Source organism: Antennarius striatus, chromosome 15 (genome assembly GCF_040054535.1).
Source record: "Antennarius striatus isolate MH-2024 chromosome 15, ASM4005453v1, whole genome shotgun sequence".
NCBI lineage: Eukaryota > Metazoa > Chordata > Actinopteri > Lophiiformes > Antennariidae > Antennarius > Antennarius striatus.
Window position 1 is genome coordinate 20,857,239 of NC_090790.1, and position 27,882 is coordinate 20,885,120.

General features: G+C 50.0%; 3 protein-coding genes across 4 annotated transcripts; 1 reads left to right on the plus strand and 2 right to left on the minus strand.

The window, feature by feature from the left end:
• Positions 1-653: 653 nt before the first annotated feature.
• nup188 (nucleoporin 188) lies at positions 654-19,262 on the minus strand. The gene is made up of 42 exons (XM_068335285.1): positions 19,195-19,262; positions 12,316-12,370; positions 12,027-12,100; positions 11,865-11,949; positions 11,716-11,796; positions 11,600-11,644; positions 11,427-11,519; positions 11,236-11,355; positions 10,958-11,169; positions 10,735-10,849; positions 10,450-10,650; positions 9,526-9,606; positions 9,358-9,450; positions 9,040-9,286; positions 8,809-8,967; positions 7,972-8,098; positions 7,822-7,909; positions 7,663-7,739; positions 7,265-7,379; positions 7,070-7,190; positions 6,927-6,993; positions 6,708-6,833; positions 6,397-6,637; positions 6,119-6,325; positions 5,883-6,052; positions 5,524-5,593; positions 5,384-5,451; positions 5,114-5,309; positions 4,967-5,044; positions 4,805-4,890; positions 4,585-4,730; positions 4,019-4,197; positions 3,753-3,950; positions 3,567-3,659; positions 3,339-3,491; positions 2,219-2,356; positions 2,073-2,147; positions 1,799-2,008; positions 1,599-1,730; positions 1,448-1,521; positions 1,105-1,234; positions 654-1,023 (listed from the first exon to the last, which is right to left on the minus strand). Exons 1-42 carry the CDS (start codon positions 19,218-19,220, stop codon positions 847-849), a joined length of 5,229 nt encoding a protein of 1,742 aa, XP_068191386.1. The 5' UTR covers positions 19,221-19,262; the 3' UTR covers positions 654-846.
• Positions 19,263-19,458: 196 nt separating this feature from the next.
• dolk (dolichol kinase) lies at positions 19,459-22,177 on the plus strand. Its single transcript, XM_068335287.1, has 2 exons — positions 19,459-19,793; positions 19,980-22,177. The coding sequence occupies exon 2, from the start codon at positions 20,080-20,082 to the stop codon at positions 21,649-21,651; it is 1,572 nt and encodes a 523-aa protein (XP_068191388.1). The 5' UTR covers positions 19,459-19,793; positions 19,980-20,079; the 3' UTR covers positions 21,652-22,177.
• A 142-nt stretch (positions 22,178-22,319) lies between these two features.
• Positions 22,320-27,870, minus strand: phyhd1 (phytanoyl-CoA dioxygenase domain containing 1). Of its 2 annotated transcripts, none has more exons than XM_068335288.1 (11): positions 27,601-27,870; positions 26,396-26,554; positions 24,786-24,861; positions 24,404-24,451; positions 24,273-24,328; positions 24,137-24,199; positions 24,033-24,054; positions 23,827-23,955; positions 23,642-23,758; positions 23,440-23,566; positions 22,320-22,521 (listed from the first exon to the last, which is right to left on the minus strand). In XM_068335288.1, exons 1-11 carry the CDS (start codon positions 27,628-27,630, stop codon positions 22,473-22,475), a joined length of 876 nt encoding a protein of 291 aa, XP_068191389.1. In that variant the 5' UTR covers positions 27,631-27,870; the 3' UTR covers positions 22,320-22,472. The 2 variants fall into 2 exon arrangements, with proteins under 2 accessions (XP_068191389.1, XP_068191390.1); XM_068335289.1 differs by having other exon boundaries at positions 27,533-27,869.
• Between the last annotated feature and the right edge of the window lie 12 nt (positions 27,871-27,882).

Sequence of the window (27,882 nt, forward strand, 5' to 3'; positions counted from 1 at the left end):
TTTCTACCTCATTTCCCCTGATTTTTTTTAACTCAGACTACCTCATTTTTTAGTCTCATTTTTCTAATAAATTTTCTACATTTTACCAATTTTTTTACTCACTCTACCTCATTTTCCCAAAATGTTATTACTCATTCTACCTTTTCATTTTTCCTTAGTCTACCTCATCTTCCCAATACTTTTTTTTACCTTTTCACAATTTTTTTTACTCTACCTCATTTTCCCAATTTTTTTTACTCATTCTACCTCATTTTTTTCTTATTCTACCTCATTTTTCCAAATTTTTTTCTCATTCATTTTTCCAATACATTTTCTACCTTTTTCCAATTTTTTAAAAGTCCTTCCACCTAATTTTCCTATTTTAATCATTCTACCTCATTTTTCCAATTTTTCTACTTACGATAATTCATATTTCCAATAAATTTTCTACATTTTACCCAAATGTCTTTACTCATTCCACCTCATTTTCCTAAATTTTTTTACTCATTGTACCTCATTTTCCCTTTTTTCTCCTTCGATCTACATTTTATACCTCATTTTTCCAAATTTTTACTCATTCGACATAATTTTTCCAGCTCATTTCCTATTTTTTTCTTGTTTAGGGTGGATTTATTTGCAAATTTTAGTTGAGAATGTTTGACTCCACCTTTGGTACAAAAGTCCCTTTATTGGTGAAAGACGTTAGAGTACAAATATCAGCATGCTGTAAGAAAATAGAGGCGATGAGGCATGGCTGTTCCAAAGAGGCCCCTGAAACGTGTCCACGTATACATGACCTATAAAACTAGGTCTGAGGAAACGCTCTTCATCAGCTGCTGGGGGGTCAAAGGGCGCGTGGACGTCCCCTCATCGCTGCACCAGCCTGATGAAGGCCTGCACCAGCTGGATGAAGGGCTCCTGGCCTTCGGGGCCCGCCTTGGAGCCTGGCGTCGGGGGCTTCTGGGATGGGGGCAGAATGGCGCCGGCCGGAGACGACGGCGAGCCCCTGCGGAAGTGGCGGGACAGGCTGGAGAGGAGCGTGCTCTGGGGGGAGGAACGGACCGCAGTCAGCTGGGGAACAACTTCCTGTGTGGGCGGCGGCCGGGGGCGGAGCTTCAGACTCACCAGCTCAGAGCTCAGCTCCTGCTTCAGCCTCTGCTTGTCTCGAGGGACGACGGAAGGATCCTTGAGGCACCGGGCCGCCTGGGAGACCAGGACGTAGAAACAGTTCTCCATGGTGAACATCAGCAGAGACCTGCAGGACAGACACCCCCATGAGAGGAGAGCACAACCCCCCAGCCCCGAGCTGGAGGTCACAGCCCCCCCAGACCTGAGCTGGAGGTTACAGCCCCCCCAGACCTGAGCTGGAGGTCACAGCCCCCCCAGCCCCGAGCTGGAGGTCACAGCCCCCCCAGCCCCGAGCTGGAGGTCACAGCCCCCCCAGACCTGAGCCACCCCCCTGACTCACTTCAGGACCTGGACCTCCTCGGACGAGGCCAGCGCTGCGATGCTCAGGGCGACGGGTTCTTTCTTCTTCTCCACCTGGAACCAGACAGTCGTGTTGAATGGCGTCGCCTCAGCAGGAGGTACTCACCGGGGGCGGGGGGGTCCGCTCCTACCTCGCCCAACATGCTCAGGGCCACGTTGATGGTGGCCAGCAGGGTTCCAAAGGAGGGGGCCACGTCAGGCTCGAAGGCGGGGGTGGTGAAGCTGAGCACAAACAGGGTGCTGTACTCCGCCAGGTCCATGGTCTGAGAGACACACAGCGTTAGCGGAACGGGGGGGTCAGGGCTCTGCAGGTCTGGGGGGGGACACACACCTGGTCCACGAGGATCTGGCAGCAGTCGGGGGTGAAGTGCTGCAGCGTGGCCAGGGTCTTGCTGAGGATCTTCAGCAGGCTGCACTGGACGGCGAGTACCGCCTTCTGTTCCGCCTCCTCCCGCTCGCCGCCCGCCTCTTTGGACAGAGGCTGGGGGGGCCGCTGTGTCTTTGGAAGGTGGGCGGGGGGCAGCGTGTCTCCATTCTTAGCCTAGAACCATCAGAGCATTAGGGGACCTGCAGCAGCAGCAGCGATGGGGGGCGGGGGGCCTGACCTGGAGGTAGTGGTGCAGCATCTTCTTGCCATGAAGCAGGTAGGTGCAGGTCTGGCACAGGTAGCACAGGTTCACCTGTGAGGAACACGCTGGGTGAGTGACGGCCGGGACCCCCCCCGACGGACCCCCCGGTCCCCTGGACTCACCTGGACGTCCCTCAGCAGCTGGGGGAGGTGGAACTGCCAGTCCTGACAGAAGCTGGAGATCTGCAGCAGGAAGCCCACCGTGTGGTCGGCCTCGTCCAGACAGGACAGGCTCTGGACGCTGCGCACCGCCGTCAGGCACTGGGGGGACCACCAATCAGAGGGCTCCTTCAGCGGGACCCCGCCCACTGAGGACACTTCGGCCCGTAGCGCACGTTCTCACGCCCGTAGCGCACGTTCTCACGCCCGTAGCGCACGTTCTCACGCCCGTAGCGCACGTTCTCACGCCCGTAGCGCACGTTCTCACGCCCGTAGCGCCCGTTCTCAGGCCCGTAGCGCCCGTTCTCACGCCCGTAGCGCACGTTCTCACGCCCGTAGCGCACGTTCTCACGCCCGTAGCGCACGTTCTCACGCCCGTAGCGCACGTTCTCACGCCCGTAGCGCACGTTCTCACGCCCGTAGCGCACGTTCTCACGTTCTCACACCCGTTCTCACGCCCGTAGCGCCCGTTCTCACGCCCGTAGCGCCCGTTCTCACGCCCGTAGCGCACGTTCTCACGCCCGTAGCGCACGTTCTCACGCCCGTAGCGCCCGTTCTCACGCCCGTAGCGCCCGTTCTCACGCCCGTAGCGCCCGTTCTCACGCCCGTAGCGCACGTTCTCACGCCCGTAGCGCCCGTTCTCACGCCCGTAGCGCACGTTCTCACGTCCGTAGCGCCCGTTCTCACGTTCTCATGCCCGAGGCGCCCGTTCTCACGCCCGTAGCGCCCGTTCTCACGCCCGTAGCGCCCGTTCTCACGCCCGTAGCGCCCGTTCTCACGCCCGTAGCGCCCGTTCTCACGCCCGTAGCGCACGTTCTCACGCCCGTAGCGCACGTTCTCACGCCCGTAGCGCCCGTTCTCACGCCCGTAGCGCCCGTTCTCACGCCCGTAGCGCCCGTTCTCACGCCCGTAGCGCCCGTTCTCACGCCCGTAGCGCACGTTCTCACGCCCGTAGCGCCCGTTCTCACGCCCGTAGCGCCCGTTCTCACGCCCGTAGCGCACGTTCTCACGCCCGTAGCGCCCGTTCTCACGCCCGTAGCGCCCGTTCTCATGTTCTCATACCCACAGTTCTCAGCACTCGTACCTGCAGGATGCGTTCCTGATGGACCCCCACGAAGTCCAGGGCCTGGTGGATGAAGTTGTGGCGCAGCGTCTTCAGCAGACTCTCCATCAGGGACAGGCAGAGGCGGTACACGCCGGGCCAGCAGGCGGCGTCCTGGGACTTCCTGGAGAAGCTCTGCACGTGGACACGGAGGGGTGGTGTTGTTGTGTGGATGGAACCCCCCCAGGAGGCGCTTTCTGTTTTATTCACCTGTGACGCCCCGTTGGACGAGCCCTCGTAGACGCTCAGCAGAGGGAGGCAGATGGTCTGGATGATTCCTGCCCCAGCGACCGCTGCTGCCCCCTGGAGGACGAGGGAGGCACCAGCAGGTTACACTCAGTTCAGTCGCTCTGACATCGGGGGGTGATACTCCTCCCTGTCAGTGGGGGGCGTCACCTGGGGGCTACGAGCCAGCGTCAGCAGCAGGTGCAGCGCCGCCTCGGTGAAGTACAGGTTGTGTCTGGAGCGCAGGCTGAGCTCCACGCCGTTCAGCACCGCCGGCAGGACCGGGACCCTCCCCAGGACCGACACCCAGTGCTCGTCCTCGTCGCTGCGGCACAGCTCCTTGGCCAGGTGCAGCGCCAGCACGCACACCTGGGGACAGGAGCAGGGTCAGCCCCGCCCTCTGACACTCCCCGCCACACGCCCCACGCCCCGCCCACCCCATCACGCTGGTCCTTCTGCGGCCCGCGGGGGGAGTCCGTCTCCATGCTGTCCTCGTCCTCCCCCACCTCCCCCGTCTGGGTCATGTGACGCGTGCTGTCGACCAACCGCAGGGCTTCGTCCTTCACCGTCTCACACACCGACAGCAGCAGCTGGGGCAGCTGGGAAATGTCTCCCCCTGGTGGCCAGACAGAGGAGTTACCCAGAGCACACCAACAGGAACCCGACGGGAACCCGACGGGAACCCAACAGACACCCGACGGGAACCCAACAGACACCCGAGGGGAACCCGACAGACACCCGAGGGGAACCCGACAGACACCCGAGGGGAACCCGACAGACACCCGAGGGGAACCCGACAGACACCCGAGGGGAACCCGACAGACACCCGAGGGGAACCCGACAGACACCCGAGGGGAACCCGACAGACACCCGAGGGGAACCCAACAGACACCCGAGGGGAACCCGACAGACACCCGAGGGGAACCCGACAGACACCCGAGGGGAACCCGACAGACACCCGAGGGGAACCCGACAGACACCCGAGGGGAGAGCTCCTCCGTACCGTTCAGACCCTGGATCTGCAGGACTGAGATGAGGGCGGAGAAGATCTTGGCTTTGGTCCGGTCCATCATCTGCTGGTCGGCCTGCAGGACGCTCTCCAGGATCAGGGCCAGGGGGGCCAGCACGTCGGGGGCCGCGGACACCACGCTGCAGACAGGAAGCAGACGGAGGAGTTGGGCGGAGCCATGCACAGAGGACACACCCGCTGTCGGAGGCCACACCTCCTCCACTGCTTCAACAGGACCAGCAGCAGCGTGGCCATCATGGATCCCAGGCGCAGACACGCCACCGACGTGGGCGTGGTCAGCTGCAAGACAGGAAATGGGTCGCTAGAACGCGCAGGCGAGAGGGCGGGGACAGGAAGTGCGTCTGAGGCGACTCACGGCGGCTCTGGTGGCCTCCAGGACGTCCGTGAACAGCTTCAGCTTGGTGGCGTCATCCGTCAGCTGCATCACGTCGCTCTGGAAGCACACCATAGGTCAGGGGTCGGGGGGCGGGGCCGGAGAGGGTCTAGACGTGTGTGAACATACGTGACTGGTGGAGAGGATGAGGAGCATCCTCCAGGCGGAGATCAGCATCTGCGTCTCCTGGAAGCAGCAGAAGCCCTCCTCCTCCCTCTTGGCCACGCCCTCCACCGCCGCCCTCACATACTGAGACCAGAACTCGTAGCGCCGCGCCCCCGCCAGCCGCCGCAGCCCCTCCCTCAGGGACGTCTCCAGGGAGCCGCTGGAACACACAGGTGACATCATGTGACGGCTGGTCCACGCGTGTGATTGGACCGCCGGGCCGGGAGGGGTCACCTGACCACGTAGAAGATCTCCAGGCCCACGATCTTCATCACCAACGCACACGTCTCCAGAACGCAGGGCTGGGGGGCCGGGGGGGACACGTCAGACTAAAACACATCCTGGAGACACCTGATGGAAGGGGCGGGGCCTACCTCTGTGGTGTCTGATGGGGGGGCGAGCGTCCCGAAAAGAGGGGTGATCAGGTTGTCCCAGAAACGCTCCCTGAGGAGACACGAGAGTGTGTGTTACTGTGTGTGTGTGTGTGTGTGTTACTGTGTGTGTGTTACTGTGTGTGTGTTACTGTGTGTGTGTGTGTGTGTTACTGTGTGTGTGTGTTACTGTGTGTGTGTGTGTGTGTTACTGTGTGTGTGTGTGTGTGTGTGTGTGTGTGTGTGTGTGTTACTGTGTGTGTGTGTGTGTGTTACTGTGTGTGTGTGTGTTACTGTGTGTGTGTTACTGTGTGTGTGTTACTGTGTGTGTGTGTGTGTTACTGTGTGTGTGTGACACACACTTCCTGCGCAGCACGGCGATGGCGCTGTCCCTGCGGTCCTGCCAGAGGGCGAGCAGGAAGGCGAGGGCGGCGCGGTGCAGCAGGGGGGGGCACCAGTAGCGGCCCTGCTGCTGGGAGTCCATCAGGTCCAGGACCAGGTGCAGGCAGCTCCACTCCCCCAGCAGGAAATCCTGGGGCGGGACAGCGGGGTGAGATGCGGGCGGGCCGCGGGGGCCGGCCCCGGACGCGCCGCTCACCTTCGACCCCTCCTCGCCGTCCGTGGCCTCCAGGTGGAGGAAGAGCTCGATGAGGCCGGGCTGCGTCTCCACGGCGACGGTGAGGAACTCCAGGATCATCACTTTGATCCTCAGGTCCTCGGTGCGGCTCTGCAGCCGCGTCAGGAAGGCGTCCCTGATGGCGGCGGCGTCGCCCCCCAGGCAGGCGTACACGGACATGGGCGCCACCTGAGGGGGTGGGGACAGCAGTCAGCGGACTGACCGGACGTACCCGTCAGCGGTGGGGGGCGGGGTCTCACCGTGGCGAGCCTCTTCAGCAGCTGGATGGCGAGCCGCGGCAGCGCCGGGTCGTGTTTGTGGTAGATGTACTTGGCCAGGACGGCGATCAGGTTCCCCCCCTGGCCCCCGTGTTGGGTCAGCGCCGTCTCCAACGGCGACGCGGCGTCCGACGGCGGCTTCAGGCGGATGGCGTTGTTGGTGACGGAGAACGCCAGCTTCACCGTCTGGATCAGGATCTGCCCTGGGCCTTCAGAGCCACAGCTGGGGGGGAGGGGGGGTGCGTTTAGACAGGACGGAGGGGGGGGGGGCACCAGAGGGCGTGACATCTCACCTGCTGGGCTGCGCCGCCAGCACCACATCGATGGTGTCCACGCCCACCCCCATGATGTCCACCACGGCCTGCCCCGCCTCCGTGTTGGCCAGGCTGTAGATGCACAGCGACTGCAGGGTGGGGGCGCTGCAGGGGAGCCAATCGGAGTAGGATCAGATCGATTGGGTTACGATCAGGTTCATTGATCTTGTCCATAATGGATCGGTGGACCCCCCCTACCTGCCCGGGTCCTCGCCCTCGGGGCTCAGGTTCAGGATGGCGTGGATCAGCTCCAGGATGAGACACCCTGCAGCGACAGGAAGCAGCGGCGGCGTCAGAGTGACGGCGACCCACGGGCCGGGGGGGGCGGAGCCGGGACTCACCTATCCTCTCCCTGACGCCGTAGGTGTTGTAGCGCCACTTGTGGTAGGTGGGCAGCATCTCCTTCAGCACCAGCAGCACGCAGGGCACCAGCCCCCGGCTCTGGGTGCTGCCCAGCTGCCCCTGCAGACACAGAACAGGTGAGCGGCGCCGGCGCCGGGCCCGGGGTGTAGCCCGTCTGGAGGAGGGGAGCCTACCTTGACCAGAGTGGTGATGAGGCGCAGGAAGGCCACGGTCACGGCGTACTCCCCCCCCGGCTGCTCCATCTGGACCAGCAGGTTGCCGTAGTTACCTGCCTTCATCCCCTCGGCACTGCACAGGAAGTGACAGTGTGTGTGTGTGTGTGTGTGTGTGTGTGTGTGTGTGTGTGTGTGTGTGAGTGTGTGTGAGTGTGTGTGAGCGTGTGTGTGTGTGTGTGTGTGTGTGTGTGTGAGTGTGTGTGTGTGAGTGTGTGTGAGCGTGTGTGTGTGTGAGTGTGTGTGTGTGTGTGTGTGTGAGTGTGTGTGAGCGTGTGTGTGTGTGTGTGTGAGTGTGTGTGAGCGTGTGTGTGTGTGTGTGTGTGTGTGTGAGCGGCGCCCGCTGCAGGCGGTCCTACCTGGAGCACTGAGCCATGCTGGTCAGAGGCGTGGAGGCGAAGGGCAGGAAGCCCGTGTGCTGCAGGCTGGACCACACCTGGACACGACACACAGGTGAGGCCACGCCCCCTGAACTCACACACACACACACACACACACACACACACACACACACACACCTTGCCAGGCGTCCTGGCAGCCAGCACGGACAGGCAGCTCACGCAGGAGGCGATGACGTCCACCGGGGGGCAGATGACGGATGTCAGCCTGGAGGACAGACGGGTCAGAACCAGACGCCCACGCCTGGAGGGGGGCGGAGCCTCACTTACCTCTGGAGCAGCAGGTAGATGCGTGACGTCAGCGGCAGCAGGCAGTCGGACACCGTCCAATCGGTGGTCAGGATCCGGTGGATCAGGTCCAGGATGGGCTTCACACGGGCGCAGTGGGCGACCACGTCTGGGCAGGAGGGGGGACAGGGTGAGGAACACACACACAGACACACACACACACACACACACACACAGACACACACACACACACACAGACACACACACACACACACACACACAGACACACACACACACACACAGACACACACACACACACACACACACAGACACACACACAGACACACACACAGACACACACACAGACACACACACAGACACACACACACACACACACACACAGACACACACACACACACACAGACACACACACAGACACACACACACACACACAGACACACACACAGACACACACACAGACACACACACAGACACACACACACACACACAGACACACACACACACACACACAGACACACACACACAGACACACACACACACACACACAGACACACACACACACACACACACACACACACACACACACAGACACACACACACAGACACACACACACACACAGACACACACACACAGACACACAGACACACACACACACACAGACACACACACACACACACACACACACACAGACACACACACAGACACACACACACACACACAGACACACACACACACACACAGACACACACACACACACAGACACACACACACAGACACACACACACACACACACAGACACACACACACACACACACACACACACACACACACACACACACACAGACACACACACACACCTGCGGTGGACACCACGTGCAGCAGCATCTCCACCTCACAGGTGAACAGCGTCCAGGCGCTGTAGGAGAAGTCCCAGCGAACCACGTAGCCCTGCTCGCCCCCCGCCACCACCTGACCCAGAATGCCCTGGGGCATCCACAGGTTGGCCTGCCCGGAGCCTGGGGGTCACAGGAGATGTGTCAGGAGCACGTGAGGGCCTGACCCGGGGGTCTGGCGTGACGGGGGCTCACCCAGGGGGTAGAGGAGTTTGGGCGTCTGCCTCCTCCACAGCGTGCCGTCGTCCTTGGCGACCACGTCGGGGGGCCTGTGGGGGAGGGCCTGCGTGTAGAAGGACATCTTGTCCAGGAAGTTGTACACCTTCTTGACGGTGGACTTGTTGGACAGCAGGGCAGTGAGGAGCTGCAGCAGGGGGCCGATCTGGTGGGGGAACGTCCCCACGGCGCTGTCCAGGATCACCCCCAGCCCCATGTCCGGCTTCTGGAGCGCAAACGGACCCGTCGTCAGCCCCCCCACGCCGGAACAAACCTCCTGTCGCGTCCGTTTCTCACCATTTCCCAGAAGACTTCAGCCAGGCTGGGGGCGGAGAGCACCTCGCAGGCGGCGTCGATCAGGTGGGAGCAGGGCGTCGCCACGCCGCCACTCTGTCGCCGGGTCGGGAGCGTGAGCAGCTCGTAAAAACACACCAACAACCCCCCCCAATAAAAGCTGCTCCGTACCTGAAGGCTTTCTTCTTCAAACGAGGTCATGACGAACGACAGCAGGCCGTAGACGCACATCTTGGCGGTGCTCGCCGTGCACTGCAACAAACACACGACTAGTGATCACCACCACACGAGGGTCAGCCCCGCCTCCCTGTCCCCCAGCAGCGCTGAGACGCCTCAGCTTCAGGGCGCCTCAGCTTCAGGGGCGCCTCAGCTTCAGGGCGCCTCAGCTTCAGGGCGCCTCAGCTTCAGGGGCGCCTCAGCCTCAGGGGCGCCTCAGCTTCAGGGCGCCTCAGCTTCAGGGCGCCTCAGCTTCAGGGGCGCCTCAGCTTCAGGGGCGCCTCAGCTTCAGGGGCGCCTCAGCTTCAGGGCGCCTCAGCTTCAGGGCGCCTCAGCCTCAGGGGCGCCTCAGCTTCAGGGGCGCCTCAGCTTCAGGGGCGCCTCAGCTTCAGGGCGCCTCAGCTTCAGGGCGCCTCAGCCTCAGGGGCGCCTCAGCCTCAGGGGCGCCTCAGCTTCAGGGCGCCTCAGCTTCAGGGCACCTCAGCTTCAGGGCGCCTCAGCTTCAGGGCGCCTCAGCTTCAGGGGCGCCTCAGCTTCAGGGCGCCTCAGCTTCAGGGCGCCTCAGCTTCAGGGCGCCTCAGCTTCAGGGCGCCTCAGTTCCTGAGTGTATAATATTTTGAGCTGGTTTTCTCAAGCTCTTCGTCTCTTCTCCTCCCCTCTGCTGCCTGGAATGTGTTTGTTTCATCTGTCTGAACGGTTGTGGAGATGTTTGGTGGACTAACGGACAGACGAACACTGACATTACAACACATCACCGCTTTGAAGCGAGATGTGATAATGACCCAGACAACACGTCTCGTTTGGGCCTGGACATCACCATAGCAACAGCACATGTGAAGCAGGTGGAGCTTCAGGTGTGGTGAGGCGCTGCCTCCTTACGTTGTTCCCGGAGGCCCCGAGGCCCCTCAGCATGGTGGACATGTACTTGAAGACCTCCAGCTGCAGCGCCGTGCTGCCGATCCTCCTCACCACCGGGGGGGACTCGTCCGGCCTCAGGGTGTGTCTCAGCAGGACCCACGCCAGCAGCACCGGCCCGTGATGGGGGATGTCGCCCAGCGTCAGCAGCAGCTGGTCCATCTCCTGCCAGGAGGAGACGACGCTGAACGGCTGCTGAGGTCAAAGGTCACCTCAGGTCGTCCGTGTGGGTTTAGAGGCGGGCCAAACCTTGATGATGTCAGCGGCTCCTGAGAACTGATGTTGCTCTGGACAGTCCTCCAGGGCACACTTGTGCAGGAAGTCAATGTCCATGCCCTCCACCAGGATGAGGGAGCTCAGGTATCTGCAGGTGGAGACCACACAGAAGGTTCTGGTGTCAGGAACAGTTTGGCCCCCCAGCAGCTCCAGTCACGCTGCCAATCGATGATGTCACAGGAAGCTGTGCTCTCACCCGATCCGCTCCACCAGGGCGTCCATGCTCCTGTCCACCAGGTGTCGGTTGGTCTGCCGCAGGCCAAAGCCCTCCTCCTTGAACATCTTGGTGAAGCTCAGCAGGTCAGGGGGGCTCATCTCGAAGTAGGCGTAGTACAGGAAGATGATCTCCAGCAGCAGCGACTGCTCCCTCAGACACTGGAGGAACCACAGAGACGCCTGCCGCTCCGTCTGCACGGAGACAGTCAGTCACACCCGAGCGGGTCAGCAGCGTGAAGCACACCCACCCGTCCTCACCATCAGGTTCCCGTGAGTCTCCCACGTCGGAGCTTCTGCTTTGAAGAGCGTCTCAAACTGCGACTGGTATCTGCTGACCAGGTCCTTCTCCAGCTTGTTGACACAGTTACTGTATTCAGCCTGCACCAGAACACACCCGGTTAGAGGAGCAACCAGCACCCACGGCGTCCTGCTGGGTGCGCCCCCCTCACCCGGTAGGGATGTCGTTCATCCTGGAAGTAGGTCAGCAGGAGCAGGACACACCTGAGCAGACAGGTGCGCTCGTCGTAGTAGTAGTCAGCGATCTGGGAGGAACACACGGCAGCTGTTAATGCTGAGTCAGCAGCACTGTGGCTACACGTTAGCACCGACGGACGGCACCGACCTTCAGCAGCAGCGTCTGGCTCTGCCGCTCGTCCTTCAGAACAACCTGTGAGGAAGACTCTGTTAGCTGGAGGCCTCTCACGTAACAACTTCCTGAAACATTGAGAACAGCCGGACCTTCAAGGAGTCCCGGGTTCCTCTGTAGTCCTCCTGCAGGTAGCACTGGAGGAGCTGCACGCTCTGCTGCTCGTCCAGACCCTGAAACCATTGGAGCGTGAGGTCGTGATCGCCCCAGCAACAGCATTACAGTCGGTCTCCACGCTTACCAGCAGCTTACTGATCCTCAGGGCCAGGTCCTTCAGCGGCGCCGCCACCTCTTTGTTCTCCTTCAGCCTGGCAGCAGCAGAAGGGCTGAAACACAGAGGGGAACGTCAGCCTGGGGGGCTGCAGCAGAACCGCTGCTGGACGCTCACCTCACGCCGCTCTACCTGGGGGGCTTGTAGTAATGGAGGCCTTGATGAAGGCGGTCCCAGTGCCTCTCCAGCTCCGCCTCGATGTGGGCCTGCATCATACATATCATCGTGAGTAGCGTCTGACCCCACGACCTCCTGAGCCCAGTGAACACACACCCTACCGGAGCTGAACACACACCCTACCGGAGCTGAACACACACCCTACCGGAGCTGAACACACACCCTACCGGAGCTGAACACACACCCTACCAGAGCTGAACACACACCCTACCAGTGGAGAAAAACAAAAAACGGGACTTCATACCGGTTCTCGCAGAGCCGACCGTCCCAGCAGGATGGTCCACAGCTCCCGGCAGCTTCTGGAAGGATCATGGGTACAAAGGCAAAGAATCATGGGTAGAGGCAAGTAAAGTCATAATTGACTTGTAAGGTAGATTTTTCATGAGATAGTATTAATAAACACTTATCAGCTGTTCTTTTTTTAATATCTCATTTGGTGGCTAAAGATTTGTGTTTGTGTTGATTAGTTTGGAATCAATAAGTCAATCGATCTGCTCTTAATCATGTGACATTGTGAAGCTCATAGAAACACACTAATCGTTATGTTGGCCCACTGGACTAATGGATTCATTCAAACCAGTTGGAAAGGAGTTTTTAAAACTTTTAACTGAAAACAGTAATCCAACAGTAATGTAACAGCAATCTAAAATTAATGTAACAGTAATCTAATATTAATGTAACAGTAATCTAATATTAATGTTACAGTAATCTAATATTAATGTAACAGCAATCTAATAGTAATGTAACAGCAATCTAAAATTAATGTTACAGTAATCTAATATTAATGTAACAGTAATCTAATATTAATGTTACAGTAATGTAATATTAATGTAACAGTAATCTAATATTAATGTAACAGTAATCTAATATTAATGTAACAGTAATCTAATATTAATGTAACAGTAATCTAACAGTAATGTAACAGTAATCTAACAGTAATGTAACAGTAATCTAACAGTAATGTAACAGTAATCTAACAGTAATGTAACAGTAATCTAATATTAATGTAACAGTAATCTAATATTAATGTAACAGTAATCTAATATTAATGTAACAGTAATCTAATATTAATGTTACAGTAATGTAATATTAATGTTACAGTAATCTAATATTAATGTAACAGTAATCTAATATTAATGTAACAGTAATCTAATATTAATGTGACAGTAATCTAATATTAATGTGACAGTAATCTAATATTAATGTGACAGTAATCTAACATTAATGTAACAGTAATCTAACAGTCATGTAACAGTAATCTAATATTAATGTAACAGTAATCTAATATTAATGTAACAGTAATCTAATATTAATGTAACAGTAATCTAATATTAATGTAACAGTAATCTAATATTAATGTAACAGTAATCTAATATTAATGTTACAGTAATCTAATATTAATGTTACAGTAATGTAATATTAATGTAACAGTAATGTAATATTAATGTAACAGTAATCTAATATTAATGTAACAGTAATCTAATATTAATGTAACAGTAATCTAATATTAATGTAACAGTAATCTAATATTAATGTTACAGTAATGTAATATTAATGTAACAGCAATCTAATAGTAATGTAACAGCAATCTAAAATTAATGTTACAGTAATCTAATATTAATGTAACAGTAATCTAATATTAATGTTACAGTAATGTAATATTAATGTTACAGTAATGTAATATTAATGTAACAGTAATCTAATATTAATGTAACAGTAATCTAATATTAATGTAACAGTAATCTAATATTAATGTAACAGTAATCTAATATTAATGTAACAGTAATCTAATATTAATGTAACAGTAATCTAATATTAATGTTACAGTAATGTAATATTAATGTAACAGCAATCTAATAGTAATGTTACAGTAATCTAATATTAATGTAACAGTAATCTAATATTAATGTTACAGTAATGTAATATTAATGTTACAGTAATGTAATATTAATGTAACAGTAATCTAATATTAATGTAACAGTAATCTAATATTAATGTAACAGTAATCTAACAGTAATGTAACAGTAATCTAACAGTAATGTAACAGTAATCTAACAGTAATGTAACAGTAATCTAACAGTAATGTAACAGTAATCTAATATTAATGTAACAGTAATCTAATATTAATGTAACAGTAATCTAATATTAATGTTACAGTAATGTAATATTAATGTTACAGTAATCTAATATTAATGTAACAGTAATCTAATATTAATGTAACAGTAATCTAATATTAATGTAACAGTAATCTAATATTAATGTGACAGTAATCTAATATTAATGTGACAGTAATGTAATATTAATGTGACAGTAATCTAACATTAATGTAACAGTAATCTAACAGTCATGTAACAGTAATCTAATATTAATGTAACAGTAATCTAATATTAATGTAACAGTAATCTAATATTAATGTAACAGTAATCTAATATTAATGTTACAGTAATCTAATATTAATGTTACAGTAATGTAATATTAATGTAACAGTAATGTAATATTAATGTAACAGTAATCTAATATTAATGTAACAGTAATCTAATATTAATGTAACAGTAATCTAATATTAATGTAACAGTAATCTAATATTAATGTAACAGTAATCTAATATTAATGTTACAGTAATCTAATATTAATGTTACAGTAATGTAATATTAATGTAACAGTAATCTAATATTAATGTAACAGTAATCTAATATTAATGTAACAGTAATCTAATATTAATGTAACAGTAATCTAATATTAATGTAACAGTAATCTAATATTAATGTAACAGTAATCTAATATTAATGTAACAGTAATCTAATATTAATGTTACAGTAATGTAATATTAATGTAACAGCAATCTAATAGTAATGTAACAGCAATCTAAAATTAATGTTACAGTAATCTAATATTAATGTAACAGTAATCTAATATTAATGTTACAGTAATGTAATATTAATGTTACAGTAATGTAATATTAATGTAACAGTAATCTAATATTAATGTAACAGTAATCTAATATTAATGTAACAGTAATCTAATATTAATGTAACAGTAATCTAATATTAATGTAACAGTAATCTAATATTAATGTTACAGTAATGTAATATTAATGTAACAGCAATCTAATAGTAATGTAACAGCAATCTAAAATTAATGTTACAGTAATCTAATATTAATGTAACAGTAATCTAATATTAATGTTACAGTAATGTAATATTAATGTTACAGTAATGTAATATTAATGTAACAGTAATCTAATATTAATGTAACAGTAATCTAATATTAATGTAACAGTAATCTAACAGTAATGTAACAGTAATCTAACAGTAATGTAACAGTAATCTAACAGTAATGTAACAGTAATCTAATATTAATGTAACAGTAATCTAATATTAATGTTACAGTAATCTAATATTAATGTAACAGCAATCTAATAGTAATGTAACAGCAATCTAAAATTAATGTTACAGTAATCTAATATTAATGTAACAGTAATCTAATATTAATGTTACAGTAATGTAATATTAATGTAACAGTAATCTAATATTAATGTAACAGTAATCTAATATTAATGTAACAGTAATCTAATATTAATGTAACAGTAATCTAACAGTAATGTAACAGTAATCTAACAGTAATGTAACAGTAATCTAACAGTAATGTAACAGTAATCTAACAGTAATGTAACAGTAATCTAATATTAATGTAACAGTAATCTAATATTAATGTAACAGTAATCTAATATTAATGTAACAGTAATCTAATATTAATGTTACAGTAATGTAATATTAATGTTACAGTAATCTAATATTAATGTAACAGTAATCTAATATTAATGTAACAGTAATCTAATATTAATGTGACAGTAATCTAATATTAATGTGACAGTAATCTAATATTAATGTGACAGTAATCTAACATTAATGTAACAGTAATCTAACAGTCATGTAACAGTAATCTAATATTAATGTAACAGTAATCTAATATTAATGTAACAGTAATCTAATATTAATGTAACAGTAATCTAATATTAATGTAACAGTAATCTAATATTAATGTAACAGTAATCTAATATTAATGTTACAGTAATCTAATATTAATGTTACAGTAATGTAATATTAATGTAACAGTAATGTAATATTAATGTAACAGTAATCTAATATTAATGTAACAGTAATCTAATATTAATGTAACAGTAATCTAATATTAATGTAACAGTAATCTAATATTAATGTAACAGTAATCTAATATTAATGTAACAGTAATCTAATATTAATGTAACAGTAATCTAATATTAATGTTACAGTAATGTAATATTAATGTAACAGCAATCTAATAGTAATGTAACAGCAATCTAAAATTAATGTTACAGTAATCTAATATTAATGTAACAGTAATCTAATATTAATGTTACAGTAATGTAATATTAATGTTACAGTAATGTAATATTAATGTAACAGTAATCTAATATTAATGTAACAGTAATCTAATATTAATGTAACAGTAATCTAATATTAATGTAACAGTAATCTAATATTAATGTAACAGTAATCTAATATTAATGTAACAGTAATCTAATATTAATGTTACAGTAATGTAATATTAATGTAACAGCAATCTAATAGTAATGTAACAGCAATCTAAAATTAATGTTACAGTAATCTAATATTAATGTAACAGTAATCTAATATTAATGTTACAGTAATGTAATATTAATGTTACAGTAATGTAATATTAATGTAACAGTAATCTAATATTAATGTAACAGTAATCTAATATTAATGTAACAGTAATCTAACAGTAATGTAACAGTAATCTAACAGTAATGTAACAGTAATCTAACAGTAATGTAACAGTAATCTAACAGTAATGTAACAGTAATCTAATATTAATGTAACAGTAATCTAATATTAATGTAACAGTAATCTAATATTAATGTTACAGTAATGTAATATTAATGTTACAGTAATCTAATATTAATGTAACAGTAATCTAATATTAATGTAACAGTAATCTAATATTAATGTAACAGTAATCTAATATTAATGTGACAGTAATCTAATATTAATGTGACAGTAATGTAATATTAATGTGACAGTAATCTAACATTAATGTAACAGTAATCTAACAGTCATGTAACAGTAATCTAATATTAATGTAACAGTAATCTAATATTAATGTAACAGTAATCTAATATTAATGTAACAGTAATCTAATATTAATGTAACAGTAATCTAATATTAATGTAACAGTAATCTAATATTAATGTTACAGTAATCTAATATTAATGTTACAGTAATGTAATATTAATGTAACAGTAATGTAATATTAATGTAACAGTAATCTAATATTAATGTAACAGTAATCTAATATTAATGTAACAGTAATCTAATATTAATGTAACAGTAATCTAATATTAATGTAACAGTAATCTAATATTAATGTTACAGTAATGTAATATTAATGTAACAGTAATCTAATATTAATGTAACAGTAATCTAATATTAATGTAACAGTAATCTAATATTAATGTAACAGTAATCTAATATTAATGTAACAGTAATCTAATATTAATGTAACAGTAATCTAATATTAATGTAACAGTAATCTAATATTAATGTTACAGTAATGTAATATTAATGTAACAGCAATCTAATAGTAATGTAACAGCAATCTAAAATTAATGTTACAGTAATCTAATATTAATGTAACAGTAATCTAATATTAATGTTACAGTAATGTAATATTAATGTTACAGTAATGTAATATTAATGTAACAGTAATCTAATATTAATGTAACAGTAATCTAATATTAATGTAACAGTAATCTAATATTAATGTAACAGTAATCTAATATTAATGTAACAGTAATCTAATATTAATGTTACAGTAATGTAATATTAATGTAACAGCAATCTAATAGTAATGTAACAGCAATCTAAAATTAATGTTACAGTAATCTAATATTAATGTAACAGTAATCTAATATTAATGTTACAGTAATGTAATATTAATGTTACAGTAATGTAATATTAATGTAACAGTAATCTAATATTAATGTAACAGTAATCTAATATTAATGTAACAGTAATCTAACAGTAATGTAACAGTAATCTAACAGTAATGTAACAGTAATCTAACAGTAATGTAACAGTAATCTAACAGTAATGTAACAGTAATCTAATATTAATGTAACAGTAATCTAATATTAATGTAACAGTAATCTAATATTAATGTTACAGTAATGTAATATTAATGTTACAGTAATCTAATATTAATGTAACAGTAATCTAATATTAATGTAACAGTAATCTAATATTAATGTAACAGTAATCTAATATTAATGTGACAGTAATCTAATATTAATGTGACAGTAATGTAATATTAATGTGACAGTAATCTAACATTAATGTAACAGTAATCTAACAGTCATGTAACAGTAATCTAATATTAATGTAACAGTAATCTAATATTAATGTAACAGTAATCTAATATTAATGTAACAGTAATCTAATATTAATGTAACAGTAATCTAATATTAATGTAACAGTAATGTAATATTAATGTTACAGTAATGTAATATTAATGTAACAGTAATGTAATATTAATGTAACAGTAATCTAATATTAATGTAACAGTAATCTAATATTAATGTAACAGTAATCTAATATTAATGTAACAGTAATCTAATATTAATGTAACAGTAATCTAAAATAAGCTAATGTCTCCTCCTCGCGCTCAAACCGGCGGAAGCGTCAAACCAAACACGTTCCGCTGCGGGAGACGTTCAACTACGTAGCCATGCTAATGCTGGCTAGCAGCCCACACGCCAGCTTCTCGGTTTAGCGACCAATTAGCTCCCGTTAACGTCCGTTAACGTCAGCTGTTGACATGCAGCTCACAAACCGCGCGGCGGAAGCCATTCAAACGTGCAAATGCTAGCATTAGCTATGCTAGGTTAGCGCTATGCTAAGACTCCACAGACGAAACAAACGTCCAGAACAAACGTCACTGTCAACGGGAAGTGGTCGCGCGCCGCGGACGAACCCCCACCCGTGATAAAAAAACCCCACCCGTGATAAAAACCACCGAATGACTTTAAAACACGTTCACTGCAGCTAGCCGCTAACGCTCCTACCTGACGCTCATCCCCGAGTCCGCCATCTTTCTTCCTGCCACGTGACTGGATGTGGTTACGTCATCGAATCGTCATCGTTTTCTTCTTCGACGGCTTGTTTTTTTTCATAACGCAGTTGTCGTTCTCCTTCCGCCAGCGAGCGGAAGTTGACTTTAAATACGTTTGTTTTATGAACTATTTAATTACAAATTCTAAACACATCTTCAATAAGCTAACCGACACCGCGCGTTTATGTTTTATTTATTTCTATTGATTTATTTGTGTTGTACCACGTGACATCGCTGTCAAATATGGCCGCCTCCTATTGGATGTGAGAGACGGGCCAGCTGACAAAGGAACGAACGACACCGACTCAGCACCACGACTCTGGACTCGACCGGGAACCGGAACCGGGCGCTGCTGCAGAAGGGACGCTCGTTTTGTTCGCCGGGACGTCAACTGTGTTCACGGGGCAGCTTGTTGTTCCGCGGTGCCCGTTAGCCCGCTGGTTCGCGGTGTGTGGCTGCTAGCTGGATGCTCCCGGGGTCGCACCGTCCAGGGTCCGGGCATTCACCGGGCATTCACCGGGCATTCACCGGGCATTCACCGGGCATTCACCGGTCAGTAACCTCACCCACACCCGTTAGCTGAATGCATGATTAGTATGACACGTTCTTTCTACCGTCAGACACACACACACACACACACACACACACACACACACACACACACACACACACACACACACACACACACACACACACACACACACACACTGGACTAATCTTCCTCCTCCTCCTCCTCAGTGATGATGGCTGCTGATTGACGGCGTGTTCCGGATAGAGGAACCGACAGAAGGCCTTCATCGTTGCAGACCGACCCTCTTCTGCCCCCCCCCCCCTAGCCATGCAGATCAACCCTGCTTACGTGGAGGCGGGCGTGGTCCTGGCGGTGGCGCTGTGCGTGCACACGGCGGTGTGGAACCAGCACTCGTGGTGCAGCCTGGCGCTCCTGGTCCAGGCCTTCTACGTGCAGCACAAATGGGACCGGCTGCTGAGGGCGGGCGGGGCCGTGTTCCAGTTCCGCCCGGGGGCCAACAGCGGCATCGTCCCCGCCTCCATGGTGATGCCGCTGCTGGGCCTGGCGCTGCGGGACGAGTGCTCCGCCTCGGGGAACGTGCACCTGGAGCGCTTCTCCATGGTGGTCACCATCAGCGGCATGATGCTGGCGCTCTTCCTGTCGCTCATCGTGCTGGGCATCACCAGGCCCCTCCCCACCAACACCTGCGTGGTGGCGGGCGTGGCGGGCGGCGCCATCCTGTACTCCACCAAGCAGACGCTGACGGTGTCGGAGGTGATCGAGGTGCTGGAGGTGCTGCTGATCTTCGTCTACCTCAGCCTCATCGTGCTCTACCTGCTGCCGCGCTGCTTCACGCCGGGGGAGGCGCTGCTGGTGGTGGGCGGGATCAGCTTCATCGTCAACCAGCTCATCAAGCGCTCCCTGAACCTGGCGGAGGTCAAAGGTGAGCCGGTGAACTACTTCCTGCCGGTGGCGGTGGTGGGCTCGCTGCTGCTGGGCGTGTTCTTCGCGCTGCTCTTCTGCTTCATGGAGGCGGAGACGTGGGCGGCGTCGCTCTTTTTCCACACCATGACGGCGGTCCTGGGCCTGGGGGTCCTGCTGCCCTGGCTCGCCCTGTTCATCGGCCGCCACCCCCTCATGTGGCTGCTGGACTTTGTGACGCTGAACGAGCGGCGGCCGTGTCTGCTGGGCTACTGGCTGCTGCTGGCCCTGGGGGCCACCGCCGTGGTCCTGCACCAGAACCAGCAGCGCCAGGCCGGCTCCAAGAAGCACCGGGCCTCCACCGTGGTCCGCAAGTACTTCCACCTGATCGTGGTGGCCACCTTTGTGCCGGGCCTGGTCCTGGACCGCCAGCTGCTCCACGTGGCGTCCGTGGGCTGTCTGGCGGTCTTCCTCTTCCTGGAGTACGTGCGCTACTTCCGGATCCGGCCCCTGGGCCAGCCGCTGAGGCGGCTCCTGACCCTGTTCCTGGACGAGCGGGACTCGGGGCCCCTCATCCTGACCCACATCTACCTGCTGCTGGGCGTGTCCTTGCCCCTCTGGCTGTTCCCCGGGCCCTGCGCCCCCAGGGGGGTCCTTTCTGGCGCCGGGGGGCTGGTTCCGTACGCGGGGGTGCTGGCCGTGGGGGTCGGGGACACTGTGGCGTCCGTGTTCGGCAGCACCCTGGGGGAGATCCACTGGCCCGGCACCAAGAAGACCCTGGAGGGGACGGCCACCTCGGTGTTCGCCCAGATCATCGCCGTGGCGATGGTCCTCATCTTCGACGGCAGCATCAACCTGAACTCCACCTACTCGTGGCTGGTGGGGGCCATCAGCCTGGTGGCGCTGCTGGAGGCCTACACCTCCCAGGTGGACAACCTCCTCCTGCCGCTCTACCTGTTCATCCTGCTGCTGCTCTGAGGGGCGCCCCCTGCTGGGGAGTGGGAGGCAACACCAGAGGACTCATTCCATCAGCACCAGAACAGTGAAGCAGGAGGCGGAGTCACATCCCATCAACGCCACGCAGCGCCGGGCCTCTCCGTCCCGATTGGTCCAGAACCAGACCGACGCCCAGATGAGTCGCCAGGAGACGTGTCCACCCGTGTCCGCGGTGACGGCGAGCGACTCCCCAACGAGAAGACGCGTCCGAACGGCGTTGTGAAGAACATCAGAACATTATGAGTTCCTTGTTTTGTCAGTGGGGGGGTGGAACCTCCTAACTTAGACCTGCTCTCACTCCCCACCCTGCTGAGGGCTGGTTTAAACCAAAACGCCTCACCTGCATGACGCCCCAATGTATTCTGGGTCTGAACACCCACAGGTTCTGTCTGCAGCCCCCTGAGCCCTCACCCCCCCACAGAACCTGAAACCTTCTGCTTTAGCGTGTTAGCATGATTTGACTGTAGAGTTGTCCAGGAAGCTGATCCACATCCCGACCCCAACCCTCCACCCCCCAGCGTCAAGTTTGGTATTGAAGTTCAACCATACAAACATGTTGTGGTGACCATACGTGAACACGTGAACACACGTGAAACACGTGATGCTCAGTGTTGTCAGAATGTCTGTTTTAACAAATAAAGTTTATCTCATCAGTTGTTTGGTGCCTTTAATACAACCGGTTGGATTCCAGCTGAGGTGAACCGAGGTGAACCGTGTTGACGTGTTCAGGTGGCGGTGGGCGTGTCCTACACACCAGGTCGGAGGTCACGACTGTCGGCCCTGCCACTCCCTCCTGGCGCCTCCTAGCTGGTGTAGAGCAGCGGGAAGGGCAGCTCCTCGCTGGGCTGCAACCTGGAAGGAGCAGATTCAGAGTTGATGTTACCTCCAGGAAGCAGTGCATCCTGGGATACGCTTCAAAAAAATGTGTGCATCCCAACAGTAATAACAGAATATACGGTAGAAGAAACACAAGGATTGAGTTTAGCCAATAGTACAACATAAACACTAAAAATTTGAATTTGATCAATAACGATGTCATAACTTTTTAACATGAAGGTAGTTGGTGTGAGAGGATGAGAAGACAGGGTTAGATGGAGGACACTGATTGGCTGTGGAGACCCTGAAGGGAAACGCCCAGAGGAGAAGAATTGTTTAATAAAAAGAAAAAAGTAAAGTTGCGTATTTTTATCAAAACCTTTAGGACTGGTAGTCATTATTAAAAACGGTTTTAGAAATGAAACAATTGCGGTACAGATGTGAGGATTTTTGCTGCTTTTCTCTCGGGTTCTTCTGCGTCTTTATCCGTACTGTCCACAGTAATATCTGTGTTTTTTACTCACTGTCACTCGGTTTTTCTCAAACTTCTGCATCTTTCATGGAGTCATGGTGATAAACAATCAATCAATGTTGGTTTTAATGTGAGCCTGACTCCTCCCTCGCTGCAGCGTGTAAACCAGCAGACGTGGTGTCGCCGTTTGGTTGACTTTCATCAGACAGAATCACGCAGGTGAGTCTCGTGACCAGAAACTCACGCAAGGTCGAAATGAAAGTGGAAAAATGGATAAAGTGAATATTTTTGTTGAATGGATTTCCATTTTTTTTCCCATTATTATATCTCAGAAACAGGTAGCATGGATTATTTTATTGTACGTATTTAAATCTGGCGTCCCAGAGATGCACACTAACGAGAACACTGCATGTTTCAGACAGGTGTCAGGTGTGAGGGGCGGGGCCACATCCGGCCATCCGACCCGCGGTGGACCGACTCACCAGTTGTCGGGGCTCCACTGGGTGTCCTTGGACTCCATCAGGTGGAAGGTGTAGACTTGGCGGGAGTCCTGCGAGGTGTTGGCGGCGCTGCGGTGCACCACCTCCCCGTGGATCAGGATGGCACCACCTGGAGGTGGTGGGGGGGTCACGACTTCATCCTTAACAGAACGGGTCGGGTTGGGTCCCATTAAACCAAACTCACCTTTCTTCACAGGTGCAGGAATGAAGCGCTCCTCCTCGTACTCGGGCTCCCGACCCACAAACGCCGTCCGGGGGAAGCTGCCCGGTGGAGAACGCACCATCCGGCGAGACACCCCACCTGGAACGGGTCGGGCGGGGTCAGAACCTCACACACAGCCCTGGGGGGTGGGTGGGGGGTGAACCTACAGGTGTGCGACCCCGGGATGAACCACAGGCAGCCGTTGTCCACGGTGGCGTCTTCCAGGGCGATCCAGACCCCCAGGACCCGTCCCAGCGGCTCGGTGTGCAGGAAGGTGGCATCCTGATGCTGCGTCACTGAGAACCAGACCAGAACCAGAACCTGAGTGTGGCTCTACACCCAAACATTCAGCCCCGTCAGGTGGGGGTCCTACCTTCACCTCCAATCCCTGGTTGCTGCAGCGGAGAGACAACATGATTGGTTACTCCTCTCAGACCATGTGACTCCCTGAGGAACGCCAGCGGGTTCATACGGTACCTTGAAGATGAACATGCTCTGCAGAACCACGGGCTGGACCAGACCCAGCTTCCTCGCTGCGCCCTAAGAGAACAGTCAGCTGAGTGTCTCCCCTGTGCCTCGACGGGCTCACCTGTGTGCTCACCTGTGTGCTCACCTGGACTCTGGGGGAATGGGTCACCTTCTTGAACAGCGGGTCGTGAGCGTGCAGCGCTGAAACAAGGAACACGGGTTAGAACCTCTAGAACCCTCAAGAACAGGGCGGGAAACTCTGACCGGAACCGTTACCGTGCGCCACTTTATTCAATGACCGCTGCTTCGGCACCACGAACTCTCCTGCAAGACGAAACACAGGTGTCACTCGCCCCACCTGAACCCGACCTGAACCCAAACTGAACCCGACCTGAACCCAACCTGAACCCGACCTGAACCCAAACTGAACCTGACCTGAACCCAAACTGAACCTGACCTGAACCCGACCTGAACCTGACCTGAACCCGACCTTAACTCAACCTGAACCTGACCTGAACCCGATCCCAACCCGACCTGAACCTGACCTGAACCCAACCTAAACCCGATCCCGACCTGAACCTGACCTGAACCCAACCTGAACCCGATCCCAACCCGACCTGACGCTCCACTGGGACCGGTCCGATGGAGAGGAGCTCACCTTTGGCGCTGAAGACGCCCTTCTCGAAGAAGAACCGGATCTTGTCCCCACTGGTCAGGAAGTAGTCGGCATTTCCCTGAGGGTCAAAAGGTCAACATGGGTCATCTTCTTTTTCCTTTGGGCTTTCCCCTTCAGGGTCTCCACAGCCAATCAGTGTCCTCCATCTAACCCTGTCTTCTCATCCTCTTCTCTCACACCAACTACCTTCATGTCCTCTTTCACTACATCCATAAACCTCCTCTTTGGTCTTCCTCTAGGCCTCCTGCCTGGCAGTTCAGAACTCAGCATCCTTCTACCAATATATTCACTATCTCTCCTCTGGACATGTCCAAACCATCTCTGCCTTTGTCCTCTTCATCTTCCTCACCACCAGAGTCATCCTACACACCACCATCCTATGCTGTTTGGCTACACTCTCACCTACCACTACTTTGCAGTCACTGATCTCCTTCAGGTTACACCGTCTACACCAGATGTAGTCTACCTGTGTGCTCCTACCTCCACTCTTATAGGTCACCCTATGTTCCTGCCTCTTCTGGAAGAAAGTATTCACTACAGCCATTTCCATCCTTTTTGCAAAGTCAACTACCATCTGTCCTTCTGCGTTCCTCTCCTGGATACCAAACCTGCCCATCACCTCCTCATCACCTCTGTTTCCTGCACCAACATGTCCATTGAAGTCTGCTCCAATGACAACTCTCTCACTTCTAGGTATGCTCTGCATCACTTCATCAAGGTCCGACCAGAATTTCTCCTTCTCCTCCAGCTCACATCCTACCTGTGGAGCATACCCACTAACAACATTGAACATCACACCTTCTATTTCTAGCTTCAGACTCATCACTCTATCTGACACTCTTTTTACCTCCAGGACATTCCTAACAAACTCCTCCTTCAAGATAACTCCTCCTCCATTTCTCTTCCCATCTACACCATGATAGAACAACTTGAACCCTGCTCCTAAACTTCTAGCCTTGCTACCTTTCCACCTGGTCTCCTGGACACACAGTATGTCTACCTTCCTCCTCTGCATCATGTCAACCAACTCTCTACCTTTTCCTGTCCTAGTTCCAACATTCAACGTCCCTACTCTCAGTCCTATACTCTTGGTGTTCCTCTTCTTTTTCTTCCTACGAACACACTTTCCTCCTCTCCTCCTTCGACCAACAGTAATCCAATTTCCACCAGCGCCCTGTAGGTCAACAGCGCCGATGGCGGTCGTTGTTAACCCGGGCCTCGACCGGTTTGATTCGCATGTTCGCAAGGTCAACATGGTTCATAAACGTTTAAATTACCGTAAATAATAAAATAGTTTGTCGTTATATCACAGAATTTCGTTATTCACGGGTGGTTCTGGAACGCATCGACGAGAGCAACGAGGGATTCCTGTAATTTTCAAAACCATCTCAGCAACAACCGCGGCTGAGGTCTCACCAGTACCAGAACCAGACCCAATGCTCTCATCTGCTCTGGTTCTAGCAGCGGTTCTGGTTCTAGCAGCGGTTCTGGTTCTAGCAGCGGTTCTGGTTCTAGCAACGGTTCTGGTTCTAGCAGCGGTTCTGGTTCTAGCAGCGGTTCTGGTTCTAGCAGCGGTTCTGGTTCCGACCCACCTGCTGTCGGACCTGCTCCTCCTGGTCTGTGGAGAAGGTGATGCGACAGTGTTCTGGGACCTCCATCTCCTCCACGATCTCCACCATCCTCTGTCTCAACTCCTCACACTCCTGGGGGGTCAGCAGCCCGTCCAGAACCACATAGCCGTCCGCCAGGTACTGGGGGGGGGGGTTAAAGATCAGACAATGAAGGAACCTGAAAGTCTCAGTGTGATACAGGTGTGTGTGTGTGTGTGTGTGTGTGTGTGTGTGTGTGTGTGGTTAGAATTAGGGTTGGGGGGCTGAGAACCGGACAGTCCTGTCAAACTGGTTTCAGACCGGTTCCACACAGGTAACACACCTGGACCGCAGCTCTGAAAATCAGGTGTGTTTAACTAACTGAATAAGTAACTAACGAAGTAACTAACTAGCCCACTAACCCACTCCACGTGACCCAGCATTAACTAACCCACTCCACGTGACCCAGCTTTAACTAACCCACTCCACGTGACCCAGCTTTAACTGACCCACTCCACGTGACCCAGCATTAACTAACCCACTCCACGTGACCCAGCTTTAACTAACCCACTCCACGTGACCCAGCTTTAACTGACCCACTCCACGTGACCCAGCATTAACTAACCCACTCCACGTGACCCAGCATTAACTGACCCACTCCACGTGACCCAGCATTAACTGACCCACTCCACATGACCCAGCTTTAACTGACCCACTCCACGTGACCCAGCATTAACTAACCCACTCCACGTGACCCAGCATTAACTAACCCACTCCACGTGACCCAGCATTAACTGACCCACTCCACGTGACCCAGCATTAACTAACCCACTCCACGTGACCCAGCATTAACTAACCCACTCCACGTGACCCAGCTTTAACTAACCCACTCCACGTGACCCAGCATTAACTGACCCACTCCACGTGACCCAGCTTTAACTAACCCACTCCACGTGACCCAGCATTAACTAACCCACTCCACGTGACCCAGCATTAACTAACCCACTCCACGTGACCCAGCTTTAACTAACCCACTCCACGTGACCCAGCATTAACTAACCCACTCCACGTGACCCAGCATTAACTGACCCACTCCACGTGACCCAGCATTAACTAAGCACCGGCCCCACACAGACTCACGTGACGTCCACGTGACGCGTGGCGTCACTTTGTTCTTCCCGCGTGACGCGGGGCTCCCACGCGCTCACCTGGCGGACGTCCCGGTCGGTGAGGTCCATGCTGCTCCGGTGTTCCGTTAAAGAGCAGCCAGCGCGCGCTGGGCTCCGACCACGTGACTACAACCGTCGCGGCTGATTGGCCGGAGACCAAAGCGGCTCAGGACGGGAACCCGTCCGTTGCGTCACTCGGACGACCTGGCGGGGGGGGGCAAGATGGCGGAGTGGGTGGACGCGTCGTGCCGAGCTCTGCTACAGAAGTAAAGGGTTAAAAACGAAGCTTTTTCCACGTCATCACCTCCTCGGTCCCCCCGT

Excerpts from the sequence above, each read along its gene's own strand:
- nup188 (XM_068335285.1), bottom strand. The coding sequence starts at position 19,220 with ATGGCGGACTCGGGGATGAGCGTCAG. Across the intron at positions 6,326-6,396 it reads TGCTGAAGAGGCTCGCCACG|GTGGCGCCCATGTCCGTGTA; the intron begins GTGAGACCCCGC and ends CCACCCCCTCAG. Across the intron at positions 5,452-5,523 it reads CCCCATCAGACACCACAGAG|CCCTGCGTTCTGGAGACGTG; the intron begins GTAGGCCCCGCC and ends CCGGCCCCCCAG.
- dolk (XM_068335287.1), top strand. The coding sequence starts at position 20,080 with ATGCAGATCAACCCTGCTTACGTGGAGGCGGGCGTGGTCCTGGCGGTG.
- phyhd1 (XM_068335288.1), bottom strand. The coding sequence starts at position 27,630 with ATGGACCTCACCGACCGGGACGTCCGCCAG. Across the intron at positions 24,329-24,403 it reads ATTGAATAAAGTGGCGCACG|CGCTGCACGCTCACGACCCG; the intron begins GTAACGGTTCCG and ends TCCTTGTTTCAG. Across the intron at positions 22,522-23,439 it reads CAGTGGAGCCCCGACAACTG|GTTGCAGCCCAGCGAGGAGC; the intron begins GTGAGTCGGTCC and ends TGCTCCTTCCAG.